General features: G+C 34.4%; 2 protein-coding genes across 13 annotated transcripts in view; one reads left to right on the forward strand and one right to left on the reverse strand.

Annotated features, from left to right (window-relative positions):
• The window catches only part of ralgapa1 (Ral GTPase activating protein catalytic subunit alpha 1), an 81454-nt gene extending 76958 nt beyond the window's left edge, over positions 1 to 4496 (reverse strand). For 4 of the 12 annotated variants that reach the window (XM_051868067.1, XM_051868064.1, XM_051868068.1 and 1 more), the window contains exon 1: positions 4148 to 4496. In XM_051868067.1, the coding sequence (XP_051724027.1) occupies positions 4148 to 4253 (106 nt within the window). In that variant the 5' untranslated portion in view covers positions 4254 to 4496. The remainder of the gene's footprint in view (positions 1 to 4147) is intronic. The other 8 variants (XM_051868066.1, XM_051868076.1, XM_051868070.1 and 5 more) reach the window with 3 other exon arrangements.
• Positions 4497 to 5847: 1351 nt separating this feature from the next.
• On the forward strand, positions 5848 to 11156 carry brms1la (BRMS1 like transcriptional repressor a). The gene is made up of 10 exons (XM_051868906.1): positions 5848 to 6334; positions 6535 to 6625; positions 6729 to 6856; positions 6978 to 7057; positions 7640 to 7736; positions 7820 to 7909; positions 8007 to 8071; positions 9073 to 9112; positions 9944 to 10070; positions 10162 to 11156. Exons 1-10 carry the CDS (start codon positions 6199 to 6201, stop codon positions 10277 to 10279), a joined length of 972 nt encoding a protein of 323 aa, XP_051724866.1. The 5' UTR covers positions 5848 to 6198; the 3' UTR covers positions 10280 to 11156.
• The last annotated feature ends 1456 nt before the right edge of the window (positions 11157 to 12612 follow it).

Below are 12612 nucleotides of genomic sequence, written 5' to 3' on the forward strand. Positions count from 1 at the left end.
TGGATTAACCAGCAGTTTCGAACTGATCTCTTGAATGAATGATTCAATAAATACATTTTTTTAACAGTCACTTGTCGCCACCTACTGGCGTAACGATGTAATTGATACAAAGTTACTTTCAAAAGGTGATTTCCTCTATTTTGATTGCAACCATAGACGCCAGTGTTTATATGTGAACTATAAACTTATCCCAGTACTTCTGTGATAGAAATAATGATACTGTGTGGCTGAAAAGACTGTTTCATATATATATATCTTAATGTTGATCGTACACTGTGACCACTTTTCAAAGTTTTAATAATATTGAACAAATAGACTTGATAGGCTGAATCGTTGCCATTTAGGAAGATTGCGTGAGTGTTTGAATCGAGATTGTGATCTTTTAATGATTACTCTTGCAGCTCTACTGAACTCCATGGAAAGAATGACAACACAGACGCTCCCAAACGGTCATTCTCAAAGAATGCACAATGTATAATGCATCTTAAAAACCAGAACAAACTAAGATTTTGATGCTTTTGATGCTAGGATGTTGTGGGTGGTTGTCAGGATGTGTTTGCTAAGGTATTCTGAGTAGTTGATAGATGGCCACTTTCTGGCCAAAGTCAAAAGAATGTAAGTCTATGGGATTTTTTTTTTTTTTTTGCAAAATCATAATTTCAATCACTTAGAAAAGTACCTCTTCTCAATGAAATACCATTCATAGTACAAATAGTGGAGGACAACTTACATGTCAAAGTTTGATACTTTGGTATTAAAGGTTTAATTTGTACAAATACCTAATATGTGCAATAGTAGTAGTGGTGTAGTCATTTCAATATTGACAATCAATCAACCTTAAGATCTCAGGCAGTTACAAGAGTGTGCTGCAATCTGTTAAGAGCCCATTGACTTCATATAAAATATGACTGTTGATCACATCAGCAATACTCAAGCTCAGCATGCTAAAGATGGCAATTGATCTAGCGCACGGAAAGACAGGACTTAAGCAGACTACAGTTTTGAAATAAATATTTCTTATATTCACATCAGAAGTTTATTTCAAACAGTCGCAGATGCATTCGAATAACAAGTAACAAAAACCAAACAAAATCTCAAACAGTACTGTGTGCTTCCTATCAGAGCAGTTTCTCTGCAAACACACCCATCCGTTTATTTAGGCTACTTTACTTCCTCAGGTCCACAAATGCACAAAAGCTGTTGTGCACAAGGTCTGATCTAGGCCATAATAAGTGGACATGTGAATAATGTTTAATATGTGAATGTTGAGCTTATCACTTAGGGAAACTTCACTTCATTGCTGTATAATATGCATTGACCTGGTGATACAACATTAAATCAATAATTTGGTCATGAAACCATGATATTTTGCAATTCTTTATGTTAAGTGCATTCAAAACTGTGATATAGCCTACTTTTGTATGCAATCTTTTTACTGATTCACTTCACTGCTTTGTGCAGGTACACTACCATTCAAAAATTTAGAATAACATTAAAGGGCACCTATTATGCCCCTTTTCACAAGATGTAATATAAGTCTCTGGTGTCCCCAGAATGTGTCTGTGAAGTTTCAGCTCAAAATACCCCACAGATCATTTATTATAGCTTGTCAAATTTGACGCTATTTGGGCGTGAGCAAAAACACACCGTTTTTGTGTGTGTCCCTTTAAATGCAAATGAGCTTCTGCTCCCAGCCTGCTTTCCAAAAGCGGGCGGAGCTTTAACAGCTCGTGCTTCGATTGCTCAACGACAACAAAGCTGGAGAATCTCACGCAGCCAAAATGAGGATTGTCAGTAATGGTGTTCAGCCTTACATTGTTCAAACCGGAGTCAGACACTGATGGAGAAACTCAAGAAGAAGTTACAACTTATAGAATGAAATGGTTAGTGGATAGATTTATGTAGTTGCTGTGGAGTTGATTCAACTCATTGACTAGCATGTGCCGTCATGTTTATCTTTTGTGCAAATCCAGCGTTCATTTGTGAAGCAGTTCGGCGTAAAATGACGGCATGGCAACAACACTCTAGTACAACTCTTCCTCTTCTTTAAAGCAGCTCAACATGGCCTCGCCCCCTTTGTTGCATGTTCTCGAGGGCAGGGTTTATGTAAATTTTAGGGTTAGTGATGTCACTAACCCGAGAAGAAGCTCGTTGTAGTCCCTACCAGCCATTTGTTGTAGTCCTTAAAGGGATAGTTCACCCAAAAATGAAAATTTGATGTTTATCTGCTTACCCCCAGGGCATCCAAGATGTAGGTGACTTTGTTTCTTCAGTAGAACACAAATGATGATTTTTAACTCCAACCGTTGCGGTCACCACTATATCCAACTGCTTTCAGCATCCGGTTGGTGAGGTCTGAACGCGCTCTGACAACGGAAGTGATGTCTCGCACTCATTGAAGCACAGCGCGAGACATCAGTTCCGTCATCAGAGCGCTTTTTTTTTACCTCACTAACCGGATGCTGAACGGAGTTGGACATAGTGGTGTTTTAGAGGTAAAAAATTACATAAATACTGTTCGGTTTCTCGCACAAACCGATCGTTTCGTGTCTTAGGACATCAATGTGTCATCACGAGCCGCAGGGTTTAATTTGGATTTGTCTGTCGTGTTTATTTGACTCTTATAGATGGAGTTCCCATTTACACGCATTATTTGACTGACAGACCACGACGGTTGGAGTTAAAAACCATCATTTGAGTTCTACTGAAGAAACAAAGTCACTTACATTTTGGATGCCCTGGGGGTAAGCAGATAAACATCAAATTTTCATTTTTGGGTGAACTATCCCTTTAAAAAGCAATTTCTGTAAAAGAAAATATCTCTCTTTGCATTGAACCTTGAGCATCGTAACTTTGCAGATGTTGTTTATGCTCAAACAGCAACATTACACACTAACTAAAGTTAAAAAAAGTGAAATCATAATCAAGGACCCCTTTAAAACATAGAATATGGAGTTATATGAAACAGTCACCGTCACAATGACATTTTAACAATCCTTTTTTGCTGTAATGGAGGCAGTTTCCTCGCCATTCATAGCAAAATCACGTTCACAGTTTCAAAAACAATCATCAGCATAACACAATGGCACCAGGAAGCCAGATAACTCCACCTAGAGCAATTCAGGAACAGGGTCGTGATTGGACAGCAACTACTCCAAGGCAGGTCAACATCTCTAACAGGACGCTTTAACCACAGACACTACATTACTCAAAAATCTGTGATGTTACACAAACGATCCACATGTCCAACATTCAGGAAGTCAGTACAACTAAACAACTCAGGAATCTGAGGGAACTGGCCTGAGATGGATTCCTTCTCTGACTTCCTTGACTAATCCCAAAGGAAGTGCTGGTTTATTTCTGTTATTCGGTGATGTCCCACCCAGTACTAAAGAAGCAAATCTTTGCTGTCCCCCACCCAAAACATGAACTGCCCAAGAGGAATCTTTTTCCTTTTATTGCATTATATATGAAAGGCCATGAATTTGACAGTGCGATTTTTTTCTCTCTCTCTCAAAAAAACAAGTTCAGATCTCTGAATATTTCTTACTTCATTTAAGCAAATTGCACATGTTTGGCACGAGTTCAAAAGAGAATAATGGAGTATATGAGTATGATGGTTCTCACTAAAATTTTCATGCTCTTCTAAACATTCTTTCATTGTGTGAGCCATGTGATCAATTCAATTATATGTATATGTAAAAAAGGTAAAAGAATATACACACATAAATACACAGGTTAATAAACCTAATGTTGATCATTTAATCACTTGCAGACAGAATAACCAATTGAACTTAATCTAACAGTCTAAATGTGCAAACACAACATTTATTCATCCTCAGATTCACTGACATCTAAAGAGGTTCCAGTGGAACCAATGCAAGTGTCATATCAAAACAAAACCCACAAAAACACTCAACCATAAAAGAGAAAGACACAAGACCCTATAAAATCATTGTATATCAGACCAAACTTCTAAATGCAAGCTTGTCAGTTACTGTCAAAGGTTTCAAAGCACAAAAATACAGGTAAACAAACGCCATATGATTGCTGATGATGCCTTCATTCCCCTCTCTACATAGCATGTTAGCTCCCTGCAAGGCAACATTAGGTTCATAAAATGAATACAAATAATTTTATTTCTCACCAATAACGATTCGAAGATGTTTCAATCTTGTCAGCACGTCTTTCTTGGGGTCCAAGACTTTCTGTGTCGATTTCCTGACATCCCCATGAGGTTTTTTAGAGAACATTCCGAGATGTTTTGAAGAGCTAATGATAATCTTCCGTTAATTCCCTCATACATAGAAGGGGTTGCCAAATTTATGGCTCGAAAGCAGTTATAGGTTGTAAGGAAACGTGAGGAATTAGTGGTAAGGCGTGCATTTTTGCAGAGGAGGTCAGACAAAAGAAAAGAGCAGCCAGCCCTCCTCTGTGTGTGTGTCTTGTGAACTACACACCTCTCTGAAGATCTGAAAACATGGCGGAGGACGCGACATGAAAAACACCTTCATCGATGCCAGAGTCATTCAACGCTCAGACGTCATCCGAGGCACAATCACATATCCAGAATCCACCGGACAAGCGAAATATTTTACATTCATAAACAATGTTTTGGGATAATTTATATAAAAATAGATAATTGCACTTAATATTTGATGATAAAAAGTGTAAGACATTTCTAAACTGTTATTAACGAGGTCTGTTTATATATATTTGTATTCTTGTTTTCTTTAATGAAAGGTTTTATGTGTTTATATTTTTACGCTATTTTAGTTTCATCTATGTTTCATTATATGTCTTGCCTTTGTGAGTCAATGAAGGGTCAATTTCTACTTGCTAAAATTAAATTATATCAATTTGTACAATTCAAAACTGAAAACAAACAAACAAACAAACAAACAAACAAAAACAACTGGTTTATCCTCAGGAAAAACGTGACAAATAGGTTGACTGAAACAACAACAACAACAAAAAAAAAACATTCAAAACAACTTTTTTTTATTATTATTATTATAATGTTGTTAAAGTTTTTGGACAGTAGTATTTATCATTGTGAATATAAATGATAATTTACAACGAAAGACAATATTTTATGAAATAGGTAATGAATTCAACATCTTTTTGTTTGTGTTGATTCATAAGCAGAAGTCTACACTTCACTCCTAAGTTCCAGATTTATGAGTTTTGAAATATTTTTTCAATCATCCACTTCAATAAGTAAATAAATGTAAGGTAGTACAGTAGTAAATATTTGTTGTATGTTGTTTCCCCTTGTTCTGTTTGTTCTGTAGGCCTACTAGTAACACAAAAAATAAACATAATAAAACTTCAGACTTCATTGTTTAGTATAACAAAACTAGTTTTGTTTATTTATTTATTTATTTTTTAAATTGTATTTCTAAAATAATGTATGTTTTCTTCTTATATTATATCCTTTATTTTTGTGCCATATTCCTTTAAGAATAAATAAATAAAAAGAAAAAAAAATGGGAAAAATGTAAGAAAGAGGTCTCTGAAATATTTTAATCAATTTTTAATATTTTAATGCTTGGTTTGAGTATTATTTTTTGATTGAAGATGAAACTGGATGAATATTAACTCTACTTCAAAATAAATCAAAAAATAATAAATTAGTATTTAGACGTTTACTTCCTAAACCACTGAAAATAACACAATCATTTCATCCAGTCGTCCATTGATTTATACAGCCTGTTTTTATATTCGTAAACATGCTCTCCACAGCACGAGTGACGGCGGGGAACTGTAGTTCTTCAGTCCGCTCAGAACAACAAAACCCGGAGGGACTCGTGTCACCATAAAAACTACAAACCCCAGAGCGCCACAACAGCGCACATTCCGCGCCACCGTCCCAGCTTTTCACAGGGTTGCATGGCTTAATGAAGAAAAACAGAGATTTTTTTTGTGGTTTACAAAAATATTAAAACAGCTAAAGCGACTTAATAAGCAAAAGTTCCTCGTTTTGGTTTTATCAAATCCAGACTTAAAGACAGCTACTAGTCATTTGCAGGATTTAAACGTAAACTGTTAGCATGATACATCTAGATGTTTATGTATCTGTTTTGTTTTTAGCAATAACATCAAGCTAACAAACACATCTGCTCACAAAAAGGATTGGCTGAAAGGTGAGAAGTGGTTCACAGATTTTTCGGTAATCTTAGTTTAATAAGAGACAGGATGCCAGTGCACTCGAGAGAAAAGAAGGAGAGCAACCATGAAGAGATGGAGGTGGATTTCGGTGAGCAAGAGGGGAGCAGTTCAGAAGATGAGGATACAGAGAGCTCTTCTGTCTCTGAGGATGGAGAAAGTTCAGGTGCGCATCACACGTTTTCTCTATCTATCTATCTAAACAATATTTTATATAGCCTATGTATTCTTGTATTCAAGAGTTTCTGGTCCCTGTTTGACAGTGCCTGCAAGTCAGTTGACACTTCACGTACTGCACCTGATTCAGTTACTTCTAATTTTCTTTAAATAAATAAATAAAGAAAGAAACAATCTGTTCAATTTCAGAAATGGACGATGAGGACTGTGAAAGGAGAAGGATGGAATGCATTGACGAAATGACCAATCTAGAAAAACAATTCACTGACCTCAAAGACCAGTATGTACAATCTTCTTGTTTGAATTTAATCTGTGCAAGTTCAATTTACATGTGCATTTTCCACTTTTCCACACTGGTCACGAAGTTTGTATGCTTTTATTAGGTTATATAAAGAGAGACTAAGTCAAGTTGATGCCAAACTCCAGGAAGTGATGTCTGGAAAGGCCCCTGAGTACCTGGAACCTCTTGCAACTCTTCAAGAGAATATGCAAGTTAGAACTAAAGTTGCAGGTCAGTCTGATGTCCAAACCGAACATGGGTTTATTGTTCTTTGAAATAGTGCATTTGAGTGATTTTTATTAGGTAACAAAGTGCATTATCTCATTGATTTAAATAATACATTTATGCATAGGTATCTACAGAGAGTTGTGCTTGGAGTCAGTGAAGAATAAATACGACTGTGAAACCCAAGCAGCGCTCCAGCACTGGGAGGTGAGATTTATAGATTTAATCCACTATTACCTAAACAGTGGTGCATGTTTGAAATGTCTTGCCGAGCCATAACAGAGCCATGCTGAAGTGTTTATATATCTTGAAGCTGTTGTAATATCTCTAAAAGCCAGTTGCCACATTTGAAGCATGCATCTATTTAAACTTTCAGAATTAAAGTCAGCATGAAACAGAAGTTGCGATAGTGTTTTCTTCCCTATTGTGACGTATATCCAAGTGAAACGGCTTCTCGAATAAGAAAAAAAAATTAGGGTGGGACTTGATTTTGTCCATGGGGAAATTGGTTGGATGATTGTGGTTTGCTATTGGTCGATCTCATGTGAGTGACAGGTTGCCCCGCCCGCTCGCCAATAAACACATCATCAGAGAAGAGATGTCACTGCGAGAGAGGGAAAGTTGTTTTGATTAATGATTATGAGGGCACATACATTTTCAAAAAATAATGATGTGCATGGATAAATCATTTGTAATAAATACAGCGATATTCCAAAAAAAAAAAATGGTCAGATTGTGTTTCATTGTGACTTTAAATCTAACTAATTTGGTTCATTTTATTTCTTCTAGAGTGAGAAACTCTTATTATTTGATACGGTTCAGAGTGAACTGGAGGAGAAGATCAGACGTTTGGAGGAAGACCGCCATAGTATAGATATTACCTCAGGTACTGGAATTATTAGTATGGTCACAAATAATTTTTGTGCTTTTGTTGTTATTTATGCTATCTTTGTCATATATCCCCTACAGAGCTCTGGAATGACGAGTTACAATCAAGAAAAAACAAAAAGAAAGATCCCTTCAGTCCAGACAAAAAGAAAAAGCCTGTTGTTGTGTCAGATATCCTTTACTTCATCCTGCTGTATATAACTACAATCTATCTATCTAGAATTTGCTTGAATAACAGTATGATTTGTGAGTTTCTTAACATGTTCACGCCCATATATAGTTTACATGCTGCAAGACCTGGATATACTGGAGGACTGGACTGCTATTAGAAAGGTTAGACTGTCAAAAACTACTCTCTTTATGTGAAGAGATTTTTATTATATTGTAAGTGATACAATAAAAAAAGTTTGGAAACATTACTATTTTTAATGTTTTTGAACGAAGTCTCTTATGCTCATTAAGGCTGCATTTATTTCATAATAAATACAGAAAAAACAATAATATTGTGAAATATTATTACAATTTAAAATTATGGTTTTCTATTTTAATATACTTTAAAATATAATTTATTTCTGTGATGCAAAGCTGAATTGTCAGCATCATTAATCCAGTCTTCAGTGTCCTTCAGAAATCATTGTAATATGCTGATTTATTATCAATGTTGGAAACAGTTGTGCTGCTTAATATTATTTTATAACCTGTGATACTTTTTCAGGATTCATTGATGAATAAAAAGTTAAAAAATATCAGCATTTATTTAAAATGGAAATCTTTTGTAACAATATACACTACTATTCAAAAGTTTGGGGTCAGTAATTTTTTTCTTTCTTTTTTTTTTGAAAGAAATTAATACTTTTATTCAACAGGGATGTTAAATTGATAAAAAGTGATAGTAAAGATTTATATTGTTAGAAAAGATTTATATTTTAAATAAATGCTGTTCTTTTTAACCTTTTATTCATCAATGAATCCTGAAAAAAGTATCACAGGTTCCAAAAAAATATTAAGCAACACAACTGTTTTCAACATTGATAATAACTGAGTATCAAATCAACATATTAGAATGATTTCTGAAGGATCATGTGACACTGAAGACTGGAGTAATGATGCTGAAAATTCAGCTTTGCATCACAGAAATAAATTATATTTTAAAGTATAATAACATAGAAAACCATAATTGTAAACTAATAATATTTCACAATATTATTGTTTTTTCTGTATTTATTATGAAATAAATGCAGCCTTAATGAGCATAAGAGACTTCGTTCAAAACATTAAAAATAGTAATGTTTCCAAACTTTTGACCGGTAGTGTATCATGTTACTATCTTTTAGGCCATGGCAACATTAGGACCTCACAGAGTAAAGACTGATGGTAAGATCATATTTATTATTAATATATTTAATATTCATAATTATAGTGAAAAATAAATAAATAAAAAATATACTGTTCAAAAGTTTTGGGGTTAGCAAGATTTTTTTTTAATCAAAAATACAGTATTACTGTGAAATATTATTACAATTTAAAAGAACTGTTTTCTATTTGAATATACTTTAAGATGTAATTTATTCCTGTGATGCAAAGCTGAATTTTCAGCATCATTACTCCAGTCTTCAGTGTCACATGATCCTTCAGAAATCATTCTAACATGCTGATTTGCTGCTCAAGAAACATTTCTTATTATTATCAATGTTGGTGCTTGATATTTTTGTGGAAACAGGATCCAGAATTCTTTGATTGGTCAATTTAATGTGTCCTTGCTGAATAAAAGTATTAATTTCTTTCAAAAAAAAAAAAAATCTCACTAACCTCAAAGTTTTGAAGTGTAGTGTATGTAATTATGTATCACATCTTGAGTGATTATAACCTTCAATGTTTCATATCTTTAACTCCTAGACTACCTTCTGTAATGGGTTTGGCAGAAATGTTACAGATTTAATCTAAATCAGGGGAAACTATTCTAGAATTTTCCTTTTACTATAGTGACCTTGAACAATGTACTTAGTCTTGTTTGCTCTGGGCAACTTCCTGGAGTGGTGCATAATAATTTCATTAAATGGTAACTTGTTAACCAATGGCATTTAAATATAGACACAGTATGGTTAGTGCAGTTGTTTTGGTTTGTACTACAGGTGCCTATTGTCATCTTTTTAAGTTGATTTGTGTTATATTAGTAACAGTAGAACTTTGCATAATTTGTTCTAGTCTCTTCAAAGAGTGACAAACACCAGCACAATGCCCGCTCGGAGGATGGACGCTTGTTTTACGACGGGGAATGGTACAGCCGTGGGCAAGCCATATGTATTGACAAGAAAGACGAGTATCCTACGAGGTGAGGGTTCCTTACCCAGACACACTGAATTGCCAAGCTCATATTGATTATTCTGCAGCACTTTTGTCAGTTATTTTTCTCTTTCAAACAGTGCTATAATAACTACAATCAATCATGATGAAGTCTGGTTTAAACGAGTCGATGGGAGCAAGTCAAAACTCTACATCTCACAGCTTCAGAAAGGCAAATACACCATAAAACATGCCTGATCTACCTGAGATTTGATCAGATGTCAGTGTGGCAGTCTGAAATGTTTAATAGTGCCATTTTATGTACAGTATATCGTGATTTAAATACCCTTTTTGATGTTTAAAAACAGATACATTGGTGTATTGTATGTCATTTGAAATGTGGGGAAAGCTGATGTTATTTTATTGTATATTCAATGCAATGCCATTTGTAAGATTATTATGCTGGACATGGTCAACAATGTAATTTAATTACAGTCGAAGTTACTACCTTTGACGACTGGGCTCATTTTTCCACTTAAATTCTGCTCAATTAATGGCGTTTGAACCCAGTTCCTGTGTGTAGTAATTTGTAATGCCGTGTCTAGCAACCAAATGGCCTCCTACTTTTTTACATTTCTGCCTCATCACTGTGTTCAGATACAAATGACATTCCACAATTTGTATTTGCCATCCTTGGTGGCTTTTCAGTGTAATGAAACGCTCTTGCATGTGTGACATCTCACATGAAATACAGATATTACAAAGTATTTTTAGGAGTGAATAAACAAGACGTAATCACAGCTTCTCAGAGTCTCAGGCCTTTAAACAGCTGTTTACTGTTCATTGGGTTCTAAGAAGATGTGATCTGATGCTGCTCTATTTACAGTCTAACAAGCCATGAATACTCTGTGAATACATTACATAATTCATTGTAATGTGCATTTCAGTTCTGGTCATTGGTTCAGTGTTTCTTTCATGTGGGGTTATATCACCACCCTTTGGTTTTGTTCTTGTACTGTGTCTGTTGTTTTTATTTCTTGTTTTACCCATATTTTTGAAAATTCTGAATGTATTTTTTCAGTTTCTTAAGAATTTACATTGAACAAACTTTCAAATACAACATTTCAATATCACAGAGATTTGTTGTCCTTAATGAAAGACAAAATTACAAGAAATATCGGGTTAAAAAAGAGGGAGTAATTCTGCAATGGAAAGTTGTATAATCTTTGCAGTACTGATTTAGTAACTGGAGTCATACTATTTACTATTTTTACTTGTTTGCCAGAGCATTACTTCAACACCACATGAAGAAGAGAAAACGAAAACTTCAATCATATTTTACTTCATATACTGTAGTGGCCAAAAGTGATGTCCGGAGGGGATATTGGTTTTTATTGACCCTACAAGTTTGATTAAACCTTAAAAATATGAGGAAAATATATATTTTAAATATGTAGTAATAACAAAACACTAAACTTGGTTATGCTATTTATCTGACAAAATTATTTGGCAAAAAAAAGGCAAACTACAGCTACAGGTTTTATTTTACTATATGCAACAAAAAATGCATAGAAAAACAAAAAGCTCACAGGAAAAAGCATACATTAAATAAAACACAATTAGTGATTGATATTTCGTTGGTTCTCTCTTGATTTTGCAAATTATGTCTGGACAATTTGTCATGTTTCACCGTGTTATCAAAAATAAAACAATTGCCTCCAAGCACAACTACGCAACATGCTTACAAAATTTTAATATATATTTTTTATAATATTTGAATAAAGGGTGAAAATTCTGTGGGTCATAAAAAAGGTCTTAAATCAGTGCAGAAAGTCTTAATTTCATAAAACCATACATAATGCAAGTCTTGAAATATGGAACAAAATTAAAGGGTTAGTTCACCCAATAATGAAAATAATGTCATTAATTACTCACCCTCATGCCGTTCCACACCCGTAAGACCTTCGTTCATCTTCAGAACACAAATTAAGATATTTTTGTTGAAATCCGAATCATGATTCGGATCGCGTGTCAAACCGCCAAACTGCTGAAATCACGTGACTTTGGCGCTCCGAAACGCTGATTCATAACGCTCCAAGCTTCCTGACGCAGTGTTTTGAAATCGGCCATCGCTATATAAGTCATTATTTTTTTCTCATCGCTTTATAATATTAATATTCAACCACTGTACTCACATGAACTGATTTAAATATGTTTTTAGTACATTAATGGATCTTGAGAGAGGAAATGTCATTGCTGGCTATGCAGGCCTCACTGAGCCATCGGATTTCAACAAAAATATCTTAATTTGTGTTCCGAAGATGAACGAAGGTCTTACAGGTGTGAAACGGCATGAGGGTGAGTAATTAATGACAGAATTTTCATTTTTGGGTGAACTAACCCTTTAAGTTTATGCTTAAAACAAGAACAAATATCTGTCAATGGGTTATGAACCCTTTGAATTAAGTTGATTTTTCTCAGCCCATTGGCAGATATTTGTTTTTTGTTTTTTTCATATTTTGTGTCATTTTGCATCTCAAGTAAATATTTTGATTTAAAAATTGTTAGATAATTCAGTAACACTTTACAAT

The sequence above is a fragment of the Ctenopharyngodon idella genome, chromosome 17, assembly GCF_019924925.1.
Source record: "Ctenopharyngodon idella isolate HZGC_01 chromosome 17, HZGC01, whole genome shotgun sequence".
Lineage (NCBI taxonomy): Eukaryota > Metazoa > Chordata > Actinopteri > Cypriniformes > Xenocyprididae > Ctenopharyngodon > Ctenopharyngodon idella.